The sequence below is a fragment of the Haplochromis burtoni genome, unplaced genomic scaffold, assembly GCF_018398535.1.
Source record: "Haplochromis burtoni strain Fernald_Lab_line unplaced genomic scaffold, NCSU_Asbu1 Contig_134, whole genome shotgun sequence".
In the NCBI taxonomy this organism is placed as follows: Eukaryota; Metazoa; Chordata; class Actinopteri; order Cichliformes; family Cichlidae; genus Haplochromis; species Haplochromis burtoni.
The window spans coordinates 902,533-926,847 of NW_024582495.1; the positions used below are offsets into that span (position 1 = coordinate 902,533).

At 42.3% G+C, this 24,315-nt stretch overlaps 2 protein-coding genes across 6 annotated transcripts in view; both read left to right on the forward strand.

Moving 5' to 3' along the window:
• LOC102314376 (membrane-associated guanylate kinase, WW and PDZ domain-containing protein 1) overlaps positions 1–11,639 on the forward strand; it is a 51,744-nt gene extending 40,105 nt beyond the window's left edge. For 2 of the 5 annotated variants that reach the window (XM_005930689.3, XM_005930688.3), the window contains exons 13-17: positions 2,241–2,441; positions 2,538–2,614; positions 2,736–2,882; positions 5,427–5,565; positions 6,478–11,638. In XM_005930689.3, coding sequence (XP_005930751.1) covers positions 2,241–2,441; positions 2,538–2,614; positions 2,736–2,882; positions 5,427–5,565; positions 6,478–7,505 — 1,592 coding nt within the window. In that variant the 3' untranslated portion in view covers positions 7,506–11,638. Of the gene's footprint in view, positions 1–2,240; positions 2,442–2,537; positions 2,615–2,735; positions 2,883–5,426; positions 5,566–5,930; positions 6,035–6,477 lie in introns of all 5 variants that reach the window. The other 3 variants (XM_005930691.3, XM_005930692.2, XM_005930687.3) reach the window with 3 other exon arrangements.
• A 768-nt stretch (positions 11,640–12,407) lies between these two features.
• Positions 12,408–24,315, forward strand: part of iqsec2b (IQ motif and Sec7 domain ArfGEF 2b) — a 30,236-nt gene continuing 18,328 nt past the window's right edge. The window contains exon 1 of the mRNA XM_014336246.2: positions 12,408–14,246. Within this exon, the coding sequence (XP_014191732.1) occupies positions 13,780–14,246 (467 nt within the window). The 5' untranslated portion in view covers positions 12,408–13,779. The remainder of the gene's footprint in view (positions 14,247–24,315) is intronic.

A 24,315-nucleotide genomic window follows, 5' to 3' on the forward strand; every position in this document is an offset into this window, starting at 1 on the left:
TTCTCTAAAGTTTGCTCAGCCAGATGTGTTGACGGTGTGAAAGTTCGAACCACATGCTCACACGTTCGAGGTGTCAGATGCTTGATCAAAAGGATGCTGCAAGAGATGTGTTGTATGGTTGATTTTGCAGTTATGATGATGCAGCCTTTGTGATTGAAGCAACAGCTGATGAAAGGAAATCTTGTTGTTATTTTAAGCCCAGTCAGGTGTAAAACGGCACAAGACATAATGAGCATTTGTGGTAAAAGGCGATTAGTCCCAGCTCTAATGGTAGTTCGATTGTAGCGGTGATGTTCAGCATTAACTAACTGGCAGAGACACTACCATGTGAGTGATCCTGCTGAAAACCAGCACTCCTCTCTCCCCTCCCGGTGTACAACATGTAGTATACATCCGCAGGCTGCTGTAGCGATGTCCACACTCGCCGCCTCATCTGGGGTCCAGAGAGGGTTTTTTATGGAAGAGGGGGGCTGCTCGACTCCTGAGCGGTAATCAGTGCAGCACGTCAGAGGTTGGCTGGCTGCTGGGCATACCGCAGTGGGATCACTGTGGACAGGAGAACATGGAGAGCCAGAGGAAAAGGCACTACGATATAATGCAGTCCGTTCAGATGCATGTGTGTGTAGCTTGTGTGTCTGTTTGTGCATTTGTGGCTGAGTGCATCTGTCCTCATCTTTTTGCATGTGAGTCACTGTGTGTCTGTGTGTGTGTGTGAGATTCTTAACATGTGTCTGTGCATTTCTACAATGCTGCCGTGTGCGTGTGAGCATCGCTGTTGCATGTGTATTCATGTGTTTAGCCACTGTTGATGTATTATGCATGATAAGAAGACTATTTGCAAAGCTGCCTTGGCTTTGATTTGACCTGATTGCTGTTTCCGCCTGGGTCACCCAGATTAGGCCCAGATTGGACTCGTGTCTCTGGGCTCTGATTTATAGGCTGAACCTTGTAACTGAATCATGATTCCAATGTGACATGCTCCTCATCTCATACGACATACTCCTACCGCCAAGAATACAATTTTAATCTGTTAACGAAGCATTTCATTTTGCTCTTTAAATCACTCTAAACATGCTATTTCGGTACCAGAGGGACAATGGCAGAATTGAGCGTCATGTACCTCAGCTGAATAACAGTTTCAAAATGTTTATGCTGCCTGATGGGTTACATAAGGCCACTGGCAAGACTGTAGAAGGGCCAGCTGCCACTAAAGCTCCGCATTCCCTCAAAGTGGGGTCAGGGAAAGCCTAATAGGGAGTTTATTAAAACACAAAAAGAGAAATAAGAGATAACAGCAGACAGAAACAGCTGTCCAGCTAAAAATATTTAAGCTTTTTAGTTGGTGCAGGAGATTAAAGGAAGCAAATTTATTGTTAGGCTGCTGAATATTTTTCTCATCAGCCTCAGATTCTGACCATTTTAGCTTAATTGCACGTGATCTCTTCATACAGACAATAAGACAAATGGAGTTCATTATACATGAAGCTAATGGTCCGGTCCTCGCCTTCCACAACACACTTGTGTATTATCTGTAACCTCAGTTTCACACTGTGTCTTATAGCTGATGAGGGTGAGAAGAGTCGTTTTCCCACATCGAGGAGAAAAATATTCGATGGTGCTTGCACGAAAAATAAAAGTACTGCTGTGTGTGTTTTCTAAGCCGGTGGCATACTAATGCACACAAGCTACAGTTTGAGGGGGATGTTAGATGTGCTGAGCATAAGAATCACTGGTGCTGGGTAAACAGATATCTAAAGATCTAAAGTTTGTTGTTATGTGCGGTTTGACAGATTTGGGTTGGAAAAAAGTATTGCCGGAAAGATTGCGTTCCATGACAGTTTATTCTTGAGGGGGAAGATGCATTGTTGGACAGCTGAAAAACTGTTTGCGGCGTGTCAGTGGTTAGAGAGGTAGGTTGATAGATGGGAATATGAGGGAGAAGAGGAAAGTGTTTCAAGGAGATAGTGGGGAAAGGAGCGACTAGGTAGGCTCCTTTGAGGAAGTAATTCATAAAATAGCCTGTCAAGAATGATCCGAAGCTAAATTATAGCTTGTTTTAGGATTTCTGGCACATGCACTGATGAGCTAAAGCTTCCTGTTTTTATAATTATCTACTTATGACTCCACTTATTACTCTCAGCCTTCAGTTAAGAGGAAACTTTTTAGGCCTGATGGAATCTCGTGTTCCAGCCTCATCTACTTTAATGCGCTAATAACTGTTTTATTCTGTCCTATTTCAGCTGCTTCTCTTCTGCCCCACCGGTTTGTGACGGTCCGTCGTGGCAGTCCTGCGGCAAAGAGCGGTCAGATCCGGCCCGGGGATCGTTTAGAGGCTGTAGAGGGACGCTCGGTGGTGACTCTGCCTCATCGGGAGCTCGCTCAGATACTTCGCCGGGCAGGAAATACTCTACGTCTTACCATTGTCCCGCGTTCCAGCACCTGTAGGCATTCACATAAGCATCCAAACATACACATATGCCACAGTGCAAAGCTTGGCTTTTATTTCACAATCAGACCTTAATCACTATCATTTGCAGACTCTGCAAACCTTCCGGAAACTGCTGACTATGACTCTGGTCACAGAAACCGAAAGGGACAGAGGTCACGTCCAAAGGTGAGGGAAGCACATTCAATCACGTGTACCTAACGGGCACTGAAATTCCTACATTGATTGTGGCTGTTATTAACTGCCAGTGTATAATATTAACCTAAACCTCTTTATCTGTGTGTCCCAGCGGGACTCCAGGTATTACAGTGTGGATCTGGATCGCGGCCCCTCAGGATTCGGCTTCAGCCTCCGAGGAGGAAGTGAGTACAACATGGGCCTCTACGTTCTGGGACTGATGGAGGGAGGGCCTGCATCACGGAGCCAAAAAATGCAGGTGAGTCTGTTTCCTATGTGCATTTCAGCTTGTTTACACAATATATAATGAATGCATTGAAGTTCTGGTTTAATAATCCATGTCGAAACACTCTTCCCTGACCTCAAGGTCAAGGAAAAATGTGAAGGGGAATTCACATTTTTCATGTTTTTCCTAAGTGAGAAATTAGTAAAAGACAACCATAGTGCTTAAAGAATCAGTTTTTACTTATAAAAGGCTGCTAAATTAGCCCAAACTGAACATTGTTGATTTGAGTCTCCTATGTTGAAAAAGAGCCACGTTTTTCCTCACCCTTCTCTGTGTCATGTCTGACGCACTACATGGCAAAAGCAGTGTAAACATGTGTATTTTTCTTCCTCTACTCCCCCATAGTTTTGTTGGAGTCTCTGTCCTCATACCGCACATAACGAAAATGGTCTCTGTGGTCTTCTCTGACTACTAAACAATAAAACACCTTCTTGCACATTTCCATTGATGGCTATGGTATCTTTTTGAAACCTCTGAAAAACATCCAACAAAATGTTCAAATCTAGTCCCTTCCCTTCCTCCAAGGGTGGTGCCAGCTCAACTTTGCCATTCTCTCAAACGCTGAGCAACAACAGGTATCTGTGCTCACAGTCATTTCTCTTTTCTTCACTGTCAAAAGCAGTATGCTTCCTGAAAAGAATTACACAGATGTTTGCTAAATCCAATTTGGGGCTACACTGGGTGGCATCAAATACTGAAGAGCTAATAGAAGCCTTTCAGATGCTAAAATCCAACTTGAACTCCCAGCCCTGGGTCCAGAACAACAGAGGCTCAATTAGGCTCTGCTTTGAGCTATTCTCAAACTAGAGGAAACTCTGCAATGCTTCAGCCAGGCTGATTCATGTCAGCATCATTAAGGGAAATTCTCACAGTGCAAAATGCAGAGGCTGGAAACGTTTCAAACAGATGTCAACCACAACTGAGCTCTCGCAAGAAAGTTGTGATTATTCCATCTGTGTAACATGTCTTTAAAGAGTTCAGACATCTCGAGGAGGGAAAGATGTTTAACAAGCAAAGCCTGTTCAAGAAGCAAAATCCTTTGCATTTCGTGTATCGTTTGCAGACCTCTCAAGTGAACATACTCTGATCGTCCCACACATCACAATGCCACACTGCTTGTGAGATTCTATTATGACAAAGTATCTCAGTAAGGACATAATACAATGGAGGCAGCAGTCCAAGCAGCTGGATGCTGGGTTTTTGGCAGAAATGTCCTCTGTTATCCGCAAGTCTGTTATTTGTCGCAAGTTACGTGGGAGAAGACTAGAGGATGGCATCAATGTGTTTAAATCCTGGACAATTATTAATGTACATGTTCTCCGAGAGGTGGGAGTGCTGACAGCAAGCATTGGACAGTACTCGTTACCTGGATGTCAACCAGAGCTGTGCACATCGAGCTGATTGAATTAATCAGCTGAGCGGTCATCAAAACGCTGTCACGCAACGACCAACATTTTTGCAAAGTGAAGGTGAAGATTATAAAGGAAAGAACTTTCAGGTTATTTTTTTATTTAATTGTAGGACAGAATTATCTGTTTTTCTTTCAGAAAGGATGATCCAGTGTATCCTGTGCTAGAAGTTGAAATAAATTAAGCAACTTTGCTTTGCTAGTACAGCAGCCATTCCCAAGTAAACACTGCAAAGACTGTGGCCAATTTCCAGATCTGCAAACCTGTAATAACACAAGCCTGCGATGAAAGATTTTCTCACTCAGTCTTGTTGAGATTTATTCTCCATTGACAGTCAATTTTGTAAACTGTAATTCTGTACATTCGAAAATTGAAAAATGAAGGTTCTTTGTTTGTTTTAAAAAATTTTGAGCTACTTATTGTGTTTCCATAGTGTAGTAACTCTCAGATTCGCCTAAAAATGTGAAAAGCTCTCCCGGTTCAAAAGCTCAGGGAGGCTTGTGGTGTAAAATCTGTAAAAGGTAAATATGTGGCAAAACTAAAGAGAGAAGAGAAGCAGCCAAAAGTACCTGCCTGCCTGCCACTCCTATTCATAACAGCCTCACAGATACTTCCAGCCCATATCACTCAGAACCAGTTAAACTATTATTCCTACTACATACTTCTAAATAGAAACCATATAAAACATGTGCGTGTAATCTTTTCTGTTAGCTAAAATGTGTTTGGATGATATTTCCTGAAAAGTCTGAAGGGGAAGCCTTGACATTAAAGTCTATATGACTAAAAGAGTTTGCATGTTCTCCCCATGTCTGGGTGGGTTCTCTCTGGATACTCTGGCTTCTTCCCGCAGTCCAAAGACATGCAGTGTGTACCCCACCTCTCATCCTATGGTAGGTGGGTTAGGCTCCATCCCCCCGGCGACTGTAATGAGGATAAGTGGAAAAGAATGGATGGATGACTTTTAAGTATTTATCAATGGAATTACGAAATTATTATATGAGAAACATTTAACATTAACATTTAATAAAGGCTAAAAATTTCAGACTCTGGTGATTAAAATGATTGAGCTCCAGTTTGTAAAGCGGTGAAATGATGTGTGTGGCTACAGGTGAGCGATCAGCTTGTGGAGATAAACGGGAACAGTACAGCCGGGATGACCCACAGCCAGGCTGTCGAGCAGATCCGCAGAGGAGGCCACCGCATCCACCTGGTCCTCAAGAGAGGAAATGGCTATGTGCCTGATTATGGTAAGGCAGCGTGGGAACATTTTAATTTTAAGAGTGGCAATACATGATAGCAAAAGAGAAATTTGAGAGTGAAACATGGGCAACCTCATAGCTTTTGCATGTTATATGTCTGCTATGGGTGTGTTTCCTGTTTTTCTATGGGACTGATTCTAACTAAAATGCTCTCTACTTTTTTAACATTTTCTCTTCTGGTGTTTCCCACCTTTTAACCCATCACATCTGTGTTTCATTTGACCTTGTTTGCTTTTAACACTCCCACACCACATTTCTCATTTGTCTGTGTTGGTTTTTCTTCCAAACACTGCTCTTCTTTCTGCTCCACTCCTTTGTTTCCTTTCCATTCCCTTTCTCTCTCTTTCTCTCAGTGGAGCTCTCCAGCTTGTCTCTATGCATGACCAACTCCAAGCTAGGCGAGCCTTGCTTCTATGTCATTGGACGGACAGAGAATACGCGGTTGGTAATGGTTCCTGTTAGTTCTCCCATTTTCTGTCTCTCTACATCTCTCTACCAAACCAGCATCGCTGTCTTCATTAAGTAAACGACAGTACTTGGACTTGATTAGCAATTAACATTGTAGCAGAGTACAACATTATGCTTTATGTCTCTCAAACCTATGCTGAAGCAGTAATTGGACAGCTTGTAATCTGTCCATACACTGAACAGTTAAACAAAGAAAATGGCCTGATTGCATAACCATAGTGTGTTGTATTGCTAATGAAAGTTTCACTAAAATAGAAAAGCAGCTGTTATTACACAAGCTGACCTAAGGCACCTTTCTGGATTTCAGAAGTCTTTAATAACAGATTACATAATTCTCTTTACCATAGATGCTGTCATTCCTCTTTAACTGCCTGCTCAGTCTATATCTTTTGTCTCTGCCCACCACCCTAACCCTACACAATGTCTGTCCAGGCCATGAGCACCAAATCACCTCCTCCCCCCTCCTGCATCACCCCAAGAAGCAGGGTTTGGCTGCAGTAAACTCCACCGGACGGAGGGGGCGCAGTTCACAAGAGAAGAGGAGAAGCAGGTCAAGGGGAGGCGAGAGGGATAAAGGGACGGGAAGGAGAAGTAGAAGGAGAAGAAGACATGTCTCAGGTGAAGGACAACGCTTGCGTTTACAAAGCCCCATGTCTGATCAGACAGAGAGGTTGAGGAGAGCCAGGGACAGGAGGAGGAGAGAAAAAGCTTCTCAGAGTTTACCTAGAGATGCCCTAAGGAACTATGATGATAGTGACATGGAAACGAGGGCAGAGAGGGGAAGGAAAAGAGGAAAAGGCAGGAGCAGAGAGAGGAAAAGCAGGAGCGAAGAGAGGGAGAGGATGTTAGAGAGAGAAGAGTTTATGAATCGGGACAAGCTGATGAGGGTGGGAGAAAGGAGGAAGGAGGTGGTGGAAACGTTTGAAAGTGAGAGCGAAGACGGTGACAGGGAAGTCATTTTACCAATTCCAAGTCTTACCCAAAGGCTTCCCAGGCCCAAAGAAATCTGGGAGGAGGAGAGCGATGACGACTGGGGTATGGCAGCAGAGTACAGAGAACTGAGGAAAGAAGAGAAGCCAGAGACTGAGTGGGAGAGGTCCTGGGGTGATGACAGCAGAAAAAGTAAAGACACGGGGCTGAATCGGTGTGAAAAAGAGGACAATGATGAACAGAGCAGCAGCGTCAAGCGGCCTTTACGAAGCGTGGGTGTGATTGATCCGGAGTCACAGAGAAAGCCCTTCTCCTTCCTCGCTTCCACACTGTCCATAGATCAGTTGGGGGATGATGAGTCAGACTCTGAAGGCAGCCACTCTGATGGAAGTGTGTCCGCTGCCAGTATCTCAACTCTTTCTTTGGTCACAACACAGCCAGGTCCTTGGTTCATGCCCAGCCAGCAGAGACTGACTCAGGTCATGAAGGAGAACAGGCAGGCGGACAGGGTGTGGGGGAAGAAGAAATGATTTCTCTTGACTTTTAACAGGAAACTGAGCAACCATTGTAACAGATTCTGTCAGATTCACACTGTTAGACCTCTACTTGTTTTCTGCAGCTACCCCCACTACCAACTTCTTTTCTCTGAGTCACTTTGATATTTAAAGTAGTATGAAGTCATATTCTTTGTGCCTTTTTACAGCTGGTCTCTGGCTGTTAATATTTTAACATGTAAATGACACCAACAAAACAAGATTATCCCTCTCCCAACAGTGTCATTGTCTTTTTTTTCCTCCCCTTCGGCACTGTTGCCCTACTTAAGTTGCACTTTCGTCTTTTCTCACCTACCAGTGATTCACACTACATTAGCAGTGTCCTCTCTCAAAGGGACAGTTCACCCGAAAATCAATTTTGGCATTTATTTCCTCCGGTTTGTAGTGCTTTTTGTCCATCTAGATTATTTTAGTGATATCTATTTCTGGTTGGTCTTCTTTCAAATGTGTATATATAGAACTAAATGGCACTCGTGTTTTTGAAAAACTCAGCAGCAGGGTCTCTTTTGAGAAATCGATACCCAGCTACTAAGAAAGAAAATGTTGGTGTAAGCAGTTTTCATGTAGGAAATGTTTTCTTTCTACAGTGCTGCACTAACCAACCATATCACTGTGTAGAAGGAGCGAGCAGCTACCTGTAACAAGAAGCTTGTCCATGTGACAGAGTGCAAATGTTAAATTGTATCCCCCTTCACTTGAGTTTTAGTGTTAGGTAGCTACATTTTTGTTTTGCATGGTAGATGTAGTTCAGTAGAAGCAAAGTAGTTTCAAGTTCTTGAATAATCAGGCTTAAAAACCTCTTAGTATCGTTTTATTCCAACAAAGCACTACGCTGTTAGATTGCAGGATTACTTGTGGTTCTTCTAAAAGTAGAATGGGAGGCACTTTTTCACTTCTTTCCACCATCACCAGCTGCTTGCTCATAGAGGATCACCAGCTTTCTTTCTTAGTATTGTGAGCATCTCAGCTTACAGCGCCTTGAGGCATTTGTTGTTATGGATTCTGGAAACAGACACTGCTGCTGATTTATCAGCATAAATAGCACTGCAGGCCAGAGGAAAAACAATACATTTGATTTTCAGTCAAGCTGTCCCTTTAAGTATCCCCTACTGTTTAAACACAACATAGAAATTCACTTATACCTCATGAAGATATTGAGCAATAATAATGCAATCAGTAATCCATATCCACGCGCCGCATCTATCTGGCCTGAGAGGAGTCAGTGTTTGTACAGCATCCTCTTTGTGTTGCCTCAACTTGTAATCTTGTTCTATATTTGATTGTGATAATGCAAATCCCTTTTAAAAGCCAACGGTATATTCTGTAAATATCTGTAGACAACAGAAAGCACTGTAAATACTATACTAAATGGAACTGGATTTATATTGAAATATATATATATATATATATTATAATATGTCTAAACATTTGAATATATGCAGTATATATCTAGATATTACAAACAACAGCTAACTATTCATATTATTTATTATTGTGTGATGACAAATAATGTGAGAACTAGCTTTTGTGAAGGCTAAAAATGTAAACAGACTAAGAACTATATTGTAGCCGTCCTATTTATACATGAATGTTTTGTATTATGCTGCTTGGGTGTGGATTAGAATGCTCTGTGTCGTACCCTACTTCAGAAGTCAGCAAAAGATGCCAAAATATGCATCAGGTGCGTGCATATTTCAAGTACTGTTAAATATTGTGTATGTGGGGTCAGTACAAAACCACTATCTAGATTCTAAAGAGTGCTGTGCCCATCGTGCCACGTACAGTTGCCTTGGTAACATAAACCACTTTATCCTAACCACTGATTTTTCTTACTGTGAAAACCTTTGCTCTGAGGTCTCTCATACTAGAAGTGTGTGGGCTGTTTAGTAATTTAAGTCATGCCAAAAAAAGGCCCCACAAAAATATATTAAAAAAAAAAAAAATCTGCAGAATCTGAGCTCGGTGTTGCATCTGAGGTGACAAATTAGCACATCGTTTTCTTTTGCTCTCTTTCTTTTTTTTAAATATTCTGTTGAAGGGGAAAAAACAGAAGCCAAGTTGAATGGATACTGTGAGATGTTATTTTTCTATGAAATTATCTTTTTTGATATACTCAGGTTTTCTTGATAAGCCATTAGGAGGAAAAGCTACAGTCACTTCACGCCATTTTCGTAAACACACACAATGGATTAATGTTATTTAAATGTTAAAGCAATATTACGTTGGTTCTCTACGGTGGCATTTGGAGACACAGACTGTTACAGCTGTTATTTGTTAGCACTCCATAATCATTTAAAGGTTGATGCCATAAGTGACGTCATTCCTCCATTTGTACCCAGAGGAACAAAGCAGAGAAATAAAAAGCGTGGTGTTCCCTGTCTGTTTGCAGAAAGACATTACAGCAGCCAAACGGACATACTGTATTCTCCATCCAACGGCCATACAGTGTTGCTAGGTAGCCTATATATAAGACCTTTTTATATATATATATAAATGTTTGCCAATATTCTTTTTTTTTTTTTTTTTTCATTTCCTAAGTATGGCTGAACTGTAAACACACTAATAAAAGTGCAAATAAACTGCTGAACCAATTTCCTCTGTGGTCATGATGGTGTTCCTTTCCTCGGTCCACATAATGGACAGCAGATGGCAGCAAAAACATAGACAGCAGTATATTTATGTGAAGTGGGATTTCACAAGATGAAGGTGTGTGTGTGAATGAGAGAGAAGGGGAAATGCAGCCTGATACTCAGATGCAATATGTGGGTGAGATGTCTGTTAATAAATCAGATGTAAGCTCTTTAACTAGTGGTGAATGAGAGCCACGAAGAGGCTGAAATCTCAGCATTTCCAGCAGATCAATCATTCATCTAGCCTTGCTAGAGCATGCATTTTGCATACAGCCTCACTCCTCAGTGGAGTATTAACTGTACAGTGAGGCAACCTCACCTGTCCAAGCTGCTGTGCAGGGAGAGAAGCGGGTGAATTTACAGAGTCTTAGCGTAGATATGAGCACTTAAGCACTGACACTAAAAATAACAGCGCTCTGAGGCCTGTCTTTCTCTCGTGTTGTCCTAAGCCGCATCCTTCTGTTCAAATCAGCTCAGATGCAAAATGGAAAAAAGAAAAGGAAAAAAACGACAGTAATAACAGCGCTGCTTTCACTTCAGCTGCAGGAGATTGTCTTATAGAAGTGGATTAAATCACGACTTCAAATATAGCCATTTCAATGTTATAACAGGGAGTTATTTGACACGACAGGGGCAATGTTTCACCTGCAATGTGTTGCAGTGCACTGTATTGTTTTCGTACCTGAACACCACGGATTCAGGCGCTCAACAGGGTTCCTGGAATGCGTAAAGCTACAAAGACAGAAAATGAGATTCTCGCAGTATTTTCAATATAAAATGTCTTCTTTGCGCTCCTTTGTTGAAAGCTGCATTCCTAAATTCACTATCTGACAAATGTAATAGGACCTGTGAGATCTGAGGAAAAAATTGAATGCCGTTTTCTTTGTGCTGCACAGTGTGGAGGTATGAATAAAGGTGTCACTTTTGGATGAAATGGGTCGTTAATATGGTGAAATATCCTGGTTTAGAGGTAATTAATTAGCTCTTAAGTTGCGCGCGTTTGTCTCAGAAGACTGTGAAATAATGACCAAGAATGACAGACGTATTATTTACCAGCTAGACTAGTCATTCAGATTCCTGCAGAAAACTATTAACCGACCCAAAGAAAATGTCTTTCTCTATCAACTGCAAAGAAAGAAAACCTTTTTGAAGGCATGTGCATAATAGAAATTTGAAAGCAGCGCTCAATCATTACAGTATAACATGGTGCTGGTCTGTGTGAAGGATGTCAGATTCTCATGTCACCCTCGTAAAATTGCTTTTTACAGTTTGATCGGAAACAAACACGGATGTCATTTTATAGGCCACCGGCAGTGCTCCTCCTCATTTTCCTCAACCAAAGGAGCAGATACTGGTCCTTCTGCTGCGTTGAAGTCCTTCTACGTCCAGCTCTCCTTATAGAATCAGAGAATTCCTGATTATCTCTTCCACAGTCTTGAGACTTAACTTAAGCTCTCCTAAGAGTGATAGCTGAAATCAGTCTTGTCCAGTAATTTAAAGTATTTTTTTGTATTTTTTTTTCTGTATTTATATATTTCTATATTTATTTTGTATGTATTTTGTGCAACTTTGTTTTGTCTCATTTATACCTAAAATATTGTCTTTGTTTTCTTAGAAGACACAATAAACAGTTTTAATGTGTTTTTGTGGATGTTTTGTTGACTCCATTTACATATAGGAGATTTTCACATTCACAGTCAAATCCGTCAGGAGGGACGAAGACAGAGGAATGTGCTGTGACCACCGCAAAATCTTTTCGTTTTTTGGGGGTTTGGCCTCAGCAGTGCACCTTTGGCACTTTCATTTCCATTACGGCAGGTGAAATATATCCATAATGGATCCATAATATACTTCATAAGTGGACAGTTTGAAATCCATCAAGTTTAACTGACTGTGTGATGCGTTAATTTTTCTTTTATATTTTTTAAGCAAAAGATAAACTTTCAGTTTACACTGTTTGGTAGCTCAACCTTTAATATATTTTTAATCAGTGCTCATTAGTTGTGGAAGTTGTGGAAATATTTAGCCATTGCACCGACTGTGGCATTTGTTTGTTGTGATCTTGTATGAAAATCAGCGCTCTGTAGCTTATACACTCAGGGCACCTTAATTTATTAATTTGCGCCTTTTTTAATAATTCGTGTTTGTTTTTGCCCACAAATCAACTGACTTTCACCCCAAGTCAGTACTTCATTCTCGACAGTTCGTCCTTTATTTTGAAAACCTTGCCCGGAAGTTACTTCCTTATTTTCGCCCGCTTGTCTGTGATGCGCTCCAGAGGAAAAGGCGCACGCAACGCTGCGGTTCAGACGCTCAAGGAGCGAAATCCTCTCTGTTTCTGCGCCACCTCACAGGAGATTCAGCGCTACTCTCCTGCATGGATTACCGACCTGCTGCCACTGAGAGTCAGATAAGTAGGAAAGGACGCTCCCTGTTCTTTTCGACCAATTTCAGATTTTTTTTACGCCAGCGGCAAAAACAAAAGTACAGTTTTAAGATTAGAAACAGTCATTAAGACTTTAGGACCTCAGAATCTTGCGGTTAGGTTTTAGCCTTTAAGAGGTGACAAGTTTTATCTTGAAGATCAGTATTTATGAGTGCATGACGAGGAGGTAAAGTGCATTTTTCTTGGATGAAAAGGCGAGACAGATACTGGGATCTAGTTTGATTTTTTGTTTTGTTGTGTTTTTTGTTTTGTTTCGTCTTTTAATAACGGGATGTAGTTTTGGCGAACCAAAGAGGAGGATTCGGACTTCAAGAATGAACTTCATAAACCACCTCTACTCACTCTCTGTGCTTTAAAGACACATCAAATCATGGGTTGAAAGCGACGATGACAGACTGCGGGGATATTCAACGTGGGAAGGAGCAGATTTTTCTGTGTTATATAATGATTGACAGCGCCTGATAATTAGTGGTAGATCAAAACTAGCGTATCCCCCCTCTCCCCCACCCCCTTTCCCCCTGTATATCGATGAAAACATAAAGTGTTGTTGTTGTTTTTTAAATTAACCAAAAGCTGGTGCCAGAGCTTTTAAAGTTAACGAGCAGTGTATGTCACAGGTCAGTGGATAAATTCATATTCTACTTATTCTTTTTCTCTATCAATCATCGAAGCAAGTTCATTATCCAACTCTGAAAAGCTTAAATTACACCAGACTTATGTGTGTCACTCTCTCCGCCTGGAAGTCTGTTTTTAAACATTTTATTTAGTAAATTAACATTAATCATGACACCCCAAACTCTTTACCTGCTACGTGTCGATTTCAAAATGCCTGGGACTTCACGAACTCGGACACTCAACAGTGCCATGAACTTTTTTTTTAGCTTTAAATTCTCTTCTTGGCTTTGTGACGTTTTCAATGGCTACTAAGATGTTATAATGGTAAATTTTGCCCTCATGTTTGGGGATATGTAGTCGCTATGACATTCTCAATATCTTAATATCTGTGAGTTCCTGTTTCTGAACATCTGAAGCCTATAGTTAATCTTCACCACAGCCTCTCTTGGTCCCTCCCTCCCCCCAACTCATCAGGGCTGGTGGGGAGGGTGGATCTCAGCCCCACGGGGTAGAACCTGTGGCTGGTGGTGGTCGTACCCTGAGAGGAAGGGCTCCCACCATGGATACCAGCCCAGAGAGCCCAAACCGGGCAGTGGAGTACCTCCTGGAGCTCAACAACATCATTGAGAGCCAGGCCAAGCTCCTGGAGACGCAGCGCAGGCGCATCGAGGAACTGGAGGGCCAGCTAGACCGGGTCAGCCAAGAGAACCAGGACCTGAGGCAGGAACGCAGCCCGCGTACCCCTGGAACGGACACCCCCGAGCAAAACTACAACCACAACCAGCCCCTGTCCCTGCCCATCCATCATGGCAGCGGTGCTGGTGGCAGCGGTGCTGGTGGCAGTGGGAATGGTAGCACCTCAACAACTCAGGTGATATCCGGATCAGCTACAACTCCAGCGCCCGGCAGGGAGAGGAGGACCCACACCAGGCTGACGCGAGGTCTCTCCTGCGGCTCCTCCACCACAGACCGGCTTGAACGCACTGACAGCACAGACACCAACACCAGTTCCACCTTGCGCCGAAAGTAAGTTCACCTCGAATACACGGGCCTCTTCTGCTGGCTTTATCTTCCGTCTGTAATGAATGTCAATAATCTTGTCCAAGTGGCTCTAAATTATAGTAATGACCACAGTCTGCATGATAGCTACGTGTGGCAGAACATTCATAGGCCAACATGATGACAGGCTGTACGAAGCATCAGATAATCCTCGCAGTAATGGGACTGAACCTAAGATGAAATGTGTTAATACACCACCATGAGGAAATATGCTAAGTGCTGGAGGATTATGAGTGGAGTGATAAGTGGTCAAGGTGTGTATTTCATCATGCTGTGTATGATTCTGCCTGCAGAGAGGATGATTTGTGCACTGATCTCCGTCTTAAATGTGAATCCTGTAGGAGTTGCATAGTAGTATGCTGAGGAAAACATGGGCCCAGGCAGGAGAGTCTTATTTTTTCATAAAGATCTGAACTTTCTAGGCAAGAGAAGCATTTCTGGATGAAAATCTACCCACTGTTTGCTCAAAGTGTGTTTTTCTTTTCTTCCTCGCTCTGAACTGTCGGCTGCTTGGTCTCGAAGAGAGTTTTTTCCCCCCCAAACTCAAGGCTGACCTGAAGTTAGAGTGCTCCAAAACACAGCTTTGGCAAACAGCAAGTGCATCTGTCCTTGCTTTTACTTAACCACGCACACACCCGCACGCACACACATGCAGATAGAGTCAGCTTTTGTTCTGGAAGCATTAAGCTTTGTGAGTAGGCAGCAATTCATGTGAAAAAGCTCACTGTGAAATAAATTGTTGCAGTCTTGGTAACAGAAGCCGTTTGTTCTTGTGCATATGTATTTCTCAACACGCAATCATCTTAGCAGTTATTACTGGATTTCGCTCACTGTCTGAGTTGTTATGGTCCCAATCCTCTTATCAATGACTGACTCAGATTTGACTAAATCCCTTATCGATTAGAGTTGTCTCTGGTCCCTTCTCCTCATCCCTAGGGGCGACTTAGTCATTAGACAGAAGCACATATTAGTTATTTATGTGGGTGTTAAATGCAGTGATGAATTGCAAATGTAGATCTTGCTGATTCTCCCTTGTTAATTGCCTGTAGCCATTGTAGCTGACTTTGGATCCAGGATCAGACAAGCGTATCATATGAAGTGCCACATTTAATAAATAGTCACCCGCACAGCAGAGCCATATTGTGCTTGTCTGGCTGTGACTCAGTCTAGCCCAAAACTGGCCTATTAGCTTAGGTCAGCGACAATACGCTCTGCTCTGATAGTGGATCAGATACAAACATGAATTTCTCTATCGTCAGTGCTTGTGACACGCTAAATATGGCTCGGATCAGAGGGAGAGACAGAAGGAAGATGTGGGAGAGGAAGGGGGAGAGGAAAAGGGATGACAAGGGGGAGGAAAGTGACTGAGCGACCTTACTCAGCATGCCTCAGTCTAAAAGAGAAAAAGGTGGAACACACACACTGATTTGCCATCTGTCAACGGGAGTGTGTATAAGAGGGAGGGAGAGATGAAAAGGGGAGTCTGGGCAAGGGAAGGCAAGGCTCTGAGAGCTGCCTTTGTTTATGTCCAATTAGTTTTTGGTCCTCCAGCAGGAGCCCTCCTCTCTTCCCTGTGTCTCTGTGTGGGTCACATAACCCACAATTTTGATCTCAGACAAAGAAACTGAATAAACTAATCCCCCACCCGCCTCCACTTCTATTAGCCATGCGTGCAAGAAATGCATCAAAACAAAGTCCTCTCCTCTTCTTCCTCCTAGCGGCACATCATAAACAGCTGTCCCAAATGCAACCCTGTTTCATCCTTTTCCTGCTGTTAATGGCAGTGTGAACAATGTGAGTCTGAGGCCTTGGGGTGAAATGATGTTTGACGTGAAGTCCCTTCTCCAAGAAGGGTTGAGGGCACTGCCACAGCTCGCTGTGCGGCGGTTATTTTGGGAGACTTCTGCAAATGTATTTCGTATTACCCTCCGCATGTATGTGTATGCGAACAAGTGCGTGTTTATACAGTACACGTGCTAGTGTAAGTGCACAAAAATGTGTGAAAGAGGGAGGAAGACAGACAATTAGTGTGACTGGAGTATAATTACCACTGGCCCAGAGGTGACAACTGCTGCTGTGCATGTGTGTGTCTCCTCGGTGTGTCTTTCCTGCGAGTGTGTATGCCCGCTTTGCAGGACATCACCTGGGATGTCCTTTATTATAAAGCTGATGCGACCCTGGTGCTGACAATAGAGCCTGTCATGTCGTGAAGATGTGGCAGTTCATTGTGTGGGTGAGAGATTGTGTCCTTGTTTATGTGCTACATGGATGTAAGTGTGCTCAAACAGCTCATAGGATGACAGGCAGGAGGTCTTGGTGACAACCCCAATAGTGCTCATACTCAGAGCAGTTTTATTATGTAATGGCAAAAAAAAAAAAGAAAAGATCTGCGCTATCTTTCTTCTCTTCACTCCACTTTGACTGTCACACTGGGCGAATTCAGAAGCTCCAAAGAGCCCCGTGAAGGTGCTCGAGTCTCCGTGCGTCTCTTTATTCCATCATCCCTCCATCTATCTCCCCTCTCCACACATGCCATCGACGGCATGTTCACTGCTCCCTCGGAAATTGACATTAATTCCTCTGGGAGAATATGGAGAACGATAATGGCCTTTCATTTCAGAAGGAGCTCAATTTTGCTAATTTTACGTAGCTCTACTACACATAAGCCATCCCCTTTTCACAACCCCCACTCCACCCCTTCTCTCACTCTTCGTTTCTAACTCTCTCTCTCTCACATACCCACGTACATACACTCACTCTCTCCCCCTCGCTGTTTCTGTTTCCCACTGCTGCAGATATGACTCAGAGAAGCAGCAGAAATTACTTTTGTGCTGTTCTCCTTCTCTTCCCCTCTGTGCTCATCTGCCTTTTTTCCCTTGCCTTTAACTGAAGCACGGTTATTGTTCCTGATTGAATTTTCATTCTTGAGGCTAAAATCAAGCTCATAATGTGTATTCATTTTAGCCTTTTGGCTTAAATTTTACATCCTATGATAACAAAGATAGCACAGATACAACTGGCCCCGGGCAAATGTGTGGGTAAGCTCGGCTGAGCCTGTACTGACCTTCTCGAAACATGCTGTGTGAAGTGATGGGAGGTAATCTATTCTCTCTGGATCTGGCATGACTTTCTAGAAAAATAATACAGTGAAGCTGCAGCTGTTTATGCTGTTTATCTCACAAGAACCCAATCGTAGACCTGTTAATATTTTTGGTTTCGGGACTGAATAATGTTGCCGGGAATTAAAATATCGTAATGGTGCTAATGATTACAGTGATGGAGTTTAGCTTGATGTAAATTTAAATGATGGATGTGTGTGTGCGTGTGTATGTGGGAGGCAACTGTATGTGGGTGGTGTTTGTTGCCTTCTACTTGCCATTTCTGAGTGCAGTGAGTGTTCATGGCTGCATACATGCACGCGAAGAAAAAGTCATAGTTTTGTTCATTTATATTTAGCTATGCATGAGTCTGGATTCATGAAAATGCATGTTTTGTTTTAAATATCACCAGACCAATTAGAAACACGCACCTGTGCTTCATCTCCGGTGTAGACTGACCGCTGAACCTGCCTCTTTCTGCATATATTCTATATAATTAAGATGAAACACACAGATTTAGCTTCTGTTTTTGTTATCGGGGTAGAGATTATATGGAAACGCTGATGGATTCACAGGTTTGATGAGGCAGTTATCTTCACATGTTATAGATAGGCTTTATGACAGAATGAAAATGATAAAATTATAGCTGTAATATGTTAAAGTTAATTGTCTCAAGTAGTATGTTGTTGTGCTTCTAGGCACAAACCCATGCCGCTTTCATTCAAACAACATCCCTTCCCAGTTTCATTCCTCTTATAGCTGCATGTATCATCAGACCCGACTTTCTTGAAATGGCGAGGAGACAAATAAGCAGCTGTGATATAAAGATTTCCACAGGAAGTGAAATGTGCATGCGAGTTGCTGTGGAAACTGTAAAGCTGTCCTCAAGACAGTTGCGATATTGCATTCCTGTCCCTCCCTCCCTCCTGCTCCCCTCACCTGTATCTTGATCCTGACATACCCTCCTCCCTTTTCCGTCCTCGTGTGTTTGGAGCAGCCACCATTGCTTTGTTTGCTGAGGGCAGCTGTGTGCAGATTGCATCTTAACAGCATCAAGTGTACTGTAAATTAGCGCAGAGATTATGGGTCTTGCTTGGTCATTAGTGAGGAGGACAGAGTGCTAAGCTGCTGTCCAGTCATCACTGGGGATCTAATTATGAACCCCTCGCTATAGTATCAAGAGTTTTGCTCATCATCACTCTTTCTATCATTTAAACTGGAGCTTGTTTCGCTAAGATTAATTAGACTGGTCGGTAAGGGTAGTAAGAAGTTAGACAGTTAGAAAGTTTTACAAAAATGAAGACTTAACTCATTTTAAGACAAAAAACAATTTGATCCTTACCTCCCATTTTTGCCATTGTAACAATAAGCAATGCCTCCATTTAACAGTAGCATTTAAAATAATAATGGAGAGAAAAGAACGTGGCTCATAGTTTGCTAAGAATAATAAACATTGAAAGCACTAGTTTATTATGAAGCCAGTGTCATACAGAGATTAGTCAACTTTGATTGGATTGATTGATTTTGATTTAGGACTTCAGCTGAATCCACTGGGAAAGAGATTGAATTATAAGGTCTTCCCATGTTTTCCGCCTGTTTCTCCCAGGGTCACTCAGTTGGACATTTTATTTATTTATTTATTTAACTTTATTTACTCATAATTCCCTGTGCCATGCTGCTACTTGAGGTAGTCAAGGTCTGAAGTGCTTTGTGCAGTGGAGGAATTCAGACATTTATCCTAAGTCGGCCTATTTGATCTAATCTGTAGTCAAAATCGCCTCCAATCTGCGCGTACTGCCCCCGGACTCAGCATCTGACCAACAGAGGCGTGATTCCCAAGTCTTTTCTCGGCCACGACTTTAAGCATTGTCTTCCCCCTCGTTCAGATGCAGATAAGTGGCACTTTTGAGGCGGGATGTTTGTCAAACACTCATGCACACGTTCTGCGGAGCCGAATAAGGGAGACTGGTTACCGTGGGAACGCTGTGAGCTCTTCTGTGAAGAACTCTGTGGGCGAGAGACACAGAATAGAGAGAGATACAGAGAAGTGAAGAGAGGGTAGGAGTGGGAGCAGGAGCAGGGCGAAAGACAGAAGCGGTATTGAATGACGACTTGATGGAGATGCGGGAGACATATTGAAGACAGATGAGTGCCGCCACACGTTTTCATCGCACGGTGCATGTTGTTTCACTGGAAAGTTGGGATGCGGTTTCTTTGGATACTCTGGATAATAAGAATATCCCTTTCGGTGATCTGCTGTGATATCAGTTTCTTGAATTACTCCTTCTCCGTCTCCCACATCACATTCAAATGAAGCCTAATTTTTCTTCATTTGGATGAATCATATCCAGTTATAATCAAGAGCGTGCGTGCACACACACACAGACACAGACACCTGTGCACAAGTGCTCACACGTGCACTCAGACTCACAGGGTACAGCAGGTGCCTGGTATGTGTATTTGAATCGTAACTGTAACTATGCCCCTCCTTGTCAGTGCTTTTGCCTGGCACTTAACGCCAGACGCCCACACAGGCAGTCCGCCCTGTTGCCAAGCAGCAGGAGACTCAAGCTTGCGGTGGAAAACCGGGGGGAGGGGGGGGTTGGTTGTGGAAGAACTGGTGGAAGATGGTGGTGGTGGTGGGGATAAAAACACACTCTACTTGAAGCTACATCAAAAATCTCTGTTTGTCAGCAGGAGTGAGCCAGGTCAGGCTGGAGGTGGGATGACGCAGTACGCTCCCACACGCTTATTTCATAGACAATGGTTAAGAAAAAGAAGGAAAAAAAAAAAGGTGAAAGCACAGTTTGAAGTGGCTCGCACCATTAAATCAGGCGAATGGATTTTCACATTAAAACTCTGGAAAGCCACACAGATGTAAATGGTAGTGCTCTCTGACCTGTGGGCTGCTTTGTAAGATGTGCGCTGTGGTATGTAAACCTGCCACAAAGATGAAGCTGAATGTCTTCCTGTGACTGCCGCATGTGAGCCTCGCTCCCACTCTGCTCACTCGTCTATACATAGACACTCACCTACACGCTGACACCCCCAAGCCCAGCACAGGTTTGAGGAATCACTGAATCCAGCACTATCACTCCACATCATGTCCCCCCCCCCCCTCATCTCCATCCTTTTTACCTTCATTCTTTCTCTCTTGATTATTTTCACCCTTGCCCTCCTCTGTATTCAACCTGTCCCACTCTCGCGTAGCTCTTTCTCCTCCCACTCTTCTTCCTACCTCGAGCCTCTGTCAACTCACAGCTTTAAATACACGCCACCTCATCCGTTCTCCCAACGTACCACTTTTTCTTCTAGCCTGTACTTCCTGTTCCTCTCTGTTTTTACTAATATCTTTTGACTTGTGTTGATTCATATCTTATTCTCCTCTCCCTATTGTCTTGCTATTGTGTGTGGGTCTGCTAATAATAGAACAAGAGATGTACATACTATGTGTGGGTAGTATGTGTGTTTTGTGTTTCTATGGAAGAAGGAGGAGGATGATTGTGTGTGTGTCTGTTTTTATGGCGCTCAGGGATTCAGGCATAACTGCTCATGAAGCAGAAATCAGATTCTAGATTAGCCTGTCAACACTTGCCTCACTGGGGGGATACTCTTAACAGGAGGCATTAGTTACCGCTGGTAAAATACAAATCTTGGCAGTGTAAAACCACACAGTGTGTACAAGCATGGCTCAGACTTACGTAACAGCACCTCTGCTTCTCTCAACATCTCCATCTGAAGATGAACAGGTCAACGGGTTTATTTTTTCCGAATGTTTAATTTCTTTCAGACGTAACATCTTGTCAGAATGTTCAACAATAGAACATCTGTGCTTGTAAGTTACGCCTAAACTTTTCATTTTAATGCGCTGAAGTATAAGTTATAAAGACAGGAATGAAAAAGGTGGTCTTCTTTGATAATATGGTGCTAAAATAGCCACTGACAGTTTTTGCTACCCTAATTGGAACTTTTTATTCATCTGCACTAAGCAAACGAGCGCTCCACCTACGTGATTGTATCTTTAAACGCTCTAATTTCGACCACTCTCGTAGTTCTTAAAGTGCTCTTAAAATTAAAGCAATGGGATGTGAATCGCTGCTCAGTGTGGTAGATCTGTGTCTTCTTTGACTGAGCCAGTATTAAAAAGGGCAGAGTCAGAGTGAAATCCTGTCAAACATCTATTAGGTTATATGTAAACGTTATGTCATCAGGAGGATTAAGGGATAAAACTGAGTATGCCTTTTGTCATTGTCAACTAAGCCCATGAAGTATTTGCAGAACCACAACCATGACTTCACCCCAAGTAGTTTCATTTTAAAGCTTTAGTTCCTTCACGTTTTGCACATAAATTGCATCACTTTGGATCAAGCTACCCAACAATAAGATCAGTCAATGGCTGCAACAGTGATGTACAGTACTATGCAAAAGTTGTGAGCCGTTTTTGCACCAGCAAGATGATTTTCAAAGAAAAAAAAATACAGTGAAGACTTGAAGGATCCATCTGGTCCTTCAGCTGATTCGTCTGCTATTTGCCAAAGCCTCATAAGAAATGCTGTCAGTGGAACCTGGCTGTCAGGAAGCCATTCTTAAAGAAGGAAAACGGGGAGAAAAGATTGAGGTATGTCAAAACACAAGGACTGGATTGAAAATTAGTGGCAACAGATCTTATGGAGTGACTAACCAAATTTGACCATTTTGATTAGAGTCATCAGTAAGTGTGTAAAACACATGAAGGCTCTGACATGGTTTGCCAATGCATTTCAGGCAACAGTGATGGGTATGTTGTCAAAATTCATGGAATTATTGCAGAAAAGTATCATAAATTTGTTAGTACTGTTTAAGCTCTGTTTCTGCTTTATATACTATATATGAGATTTAGATACATTTTCTTAGGGTGGCATGGAAATCAGATGGGGTGGGAAAATCATATCCATTTCTTTACACATATGCAGGTGTTACATTCTGCAATATGTACTGTATATGGTAAAACACATCAAATGCTGCAAGTATATACACAAATAATTAAACATTTGAGTTACATTTGATTTTATGTACTGTATAGCCTGTATAATAAATAATCATGCTGCCTAATAAGTATAAGATCCAGAATGCTACACAACATGAGGTGGATCAGTTAGAAAGTCTTAAGTTTCACACGCTCTCAATTATAGATCTGAGTTGCTACTGAAAATAAGAAATAAAGCGTTTCAACACTGTGGGCTGAACCATTTTTTTAATGGTCAAACGCAGTATGTTCAGTTTTATAATTCATATTCAATGCTAATTGTAGCTATTGTCATATGCAAAATGGAAAGAGATTATTTTAGGGTAGCACAACCCATCCTGTTCCACATCAGTAGATCTGCCTCTTGCACATTTCACTAAATCACTGCACTTATTTCCCATTTTCCTAATGAAATATAAAGAATTGGGGGTAACTCAAAGTGTTTGCCCAGTACTTTACGCATCAATGAATTAGATATTATAATTCAATATGTATAGGAAAATTGGTCATTTTAGCCTGTTGCTAGGCAACGTGATGGTGTCATAATATATCATGCATAATTCAAGTTTTGTGGGTACAAATGAGATCTTATTGTTACGACATTAAAATGATAGGATGCTTTTATAAGGAGTTATAGGTACATACATTTTAAAAACGGGTCATTTTACCCATGGCTAAATGGTTGCTAGGCAACATGATGATGCCTTATTATCATGTACTGCTAAGAACCTTCAGGGGCCTGAGATGTACCTACGTGCCAAGTTCGGTTGCTCAAGTCCTGATGGTGTAGGCGGAGTTTGTGGACAAAGAAACAAACAGACAGACTGAGATTTTGTGTATTATAGTAAGATATGAAACATTTGCAATTATTTGCTAACGTGAGCTAAAAAGAATAGACAAAAATGAAATTGTTAAAAGTGGTTAGTAGTTGAAATGGTAATAAATTGCTGTAAATAGAGATAAAAAATGGAAAAATGTGAAGAAAGACATAAAGGAATGCTCGAGTCTGAGTCTGGCTTGCTAGCAGATACAGGGGAGGATCGTCATTTAATCTATTATACAATATTCACTCTTTTTTTAGTTCTGCTGTTTGTCTCTGTTAATTCCTGAGGAAAATATCTGGCTCATTAGCTGCTAAATATTCCACTGTTCCCCAAAAACCTAAAGCTCTATTAAGCTAAGGGGAGCTGCAGATTTGGGTTTATTACTGTTTTCATAGAAAGTCACAATAATGTATATTCAGTAAAAGATGCTTGGTAATTGTAACAGTGTAGTGGCATTTACTGCTACTCAAACAGCAGTAAATACCATATTTGCCGGGGACTATTTTCAGCCGTGGATTTGGTGTTCTAGTGAGTATTTACGGAAGCTGGAGGGTGTATGTGGGCTTGACTGAGAATAAACTACAGTGCCCATGTTCGTAGTAGTGACGGAGCATGTCACTCAGTGCAAGAGTGTGCCTCACTGTTATGTCTTCTAGTCCTTGTGTTCTCTGGCACAAAACATAAACCACGTCAGGTTTTGGCTGCACATGCTGTACTTAAAATGAAAAAGGGAGAAACCTTCAAGAATAGATGCTATGAAAAAGATTAAAATATGTCAATGATGTATGTATTAAAACTTCAAAAAGGGCAATATAAGATCACTCTTGGGTGCAGTGTAATTTTCTGTAACAGTGTAGTGAAAAGCTACACTGTACAGTATAAATAAACAGCTGAGACCAAAACAAAACCCATCCATCCATCCATCCATCCATCCATCTTCATCCGCTTTATCCAAGGCCGGGTCACGGGGGCAGCAGCCTAAGAAAAGAGGCCCAGACCTCCCTCTCCCCAGCCACCTCCTCCAGCTTATCCGGGGGAACACCAAGAGAGATATAATCTCTCCAGCGTGTCCTGGGTCTGCCCCGGGGCCTCCTCCCGGTGGGACATGC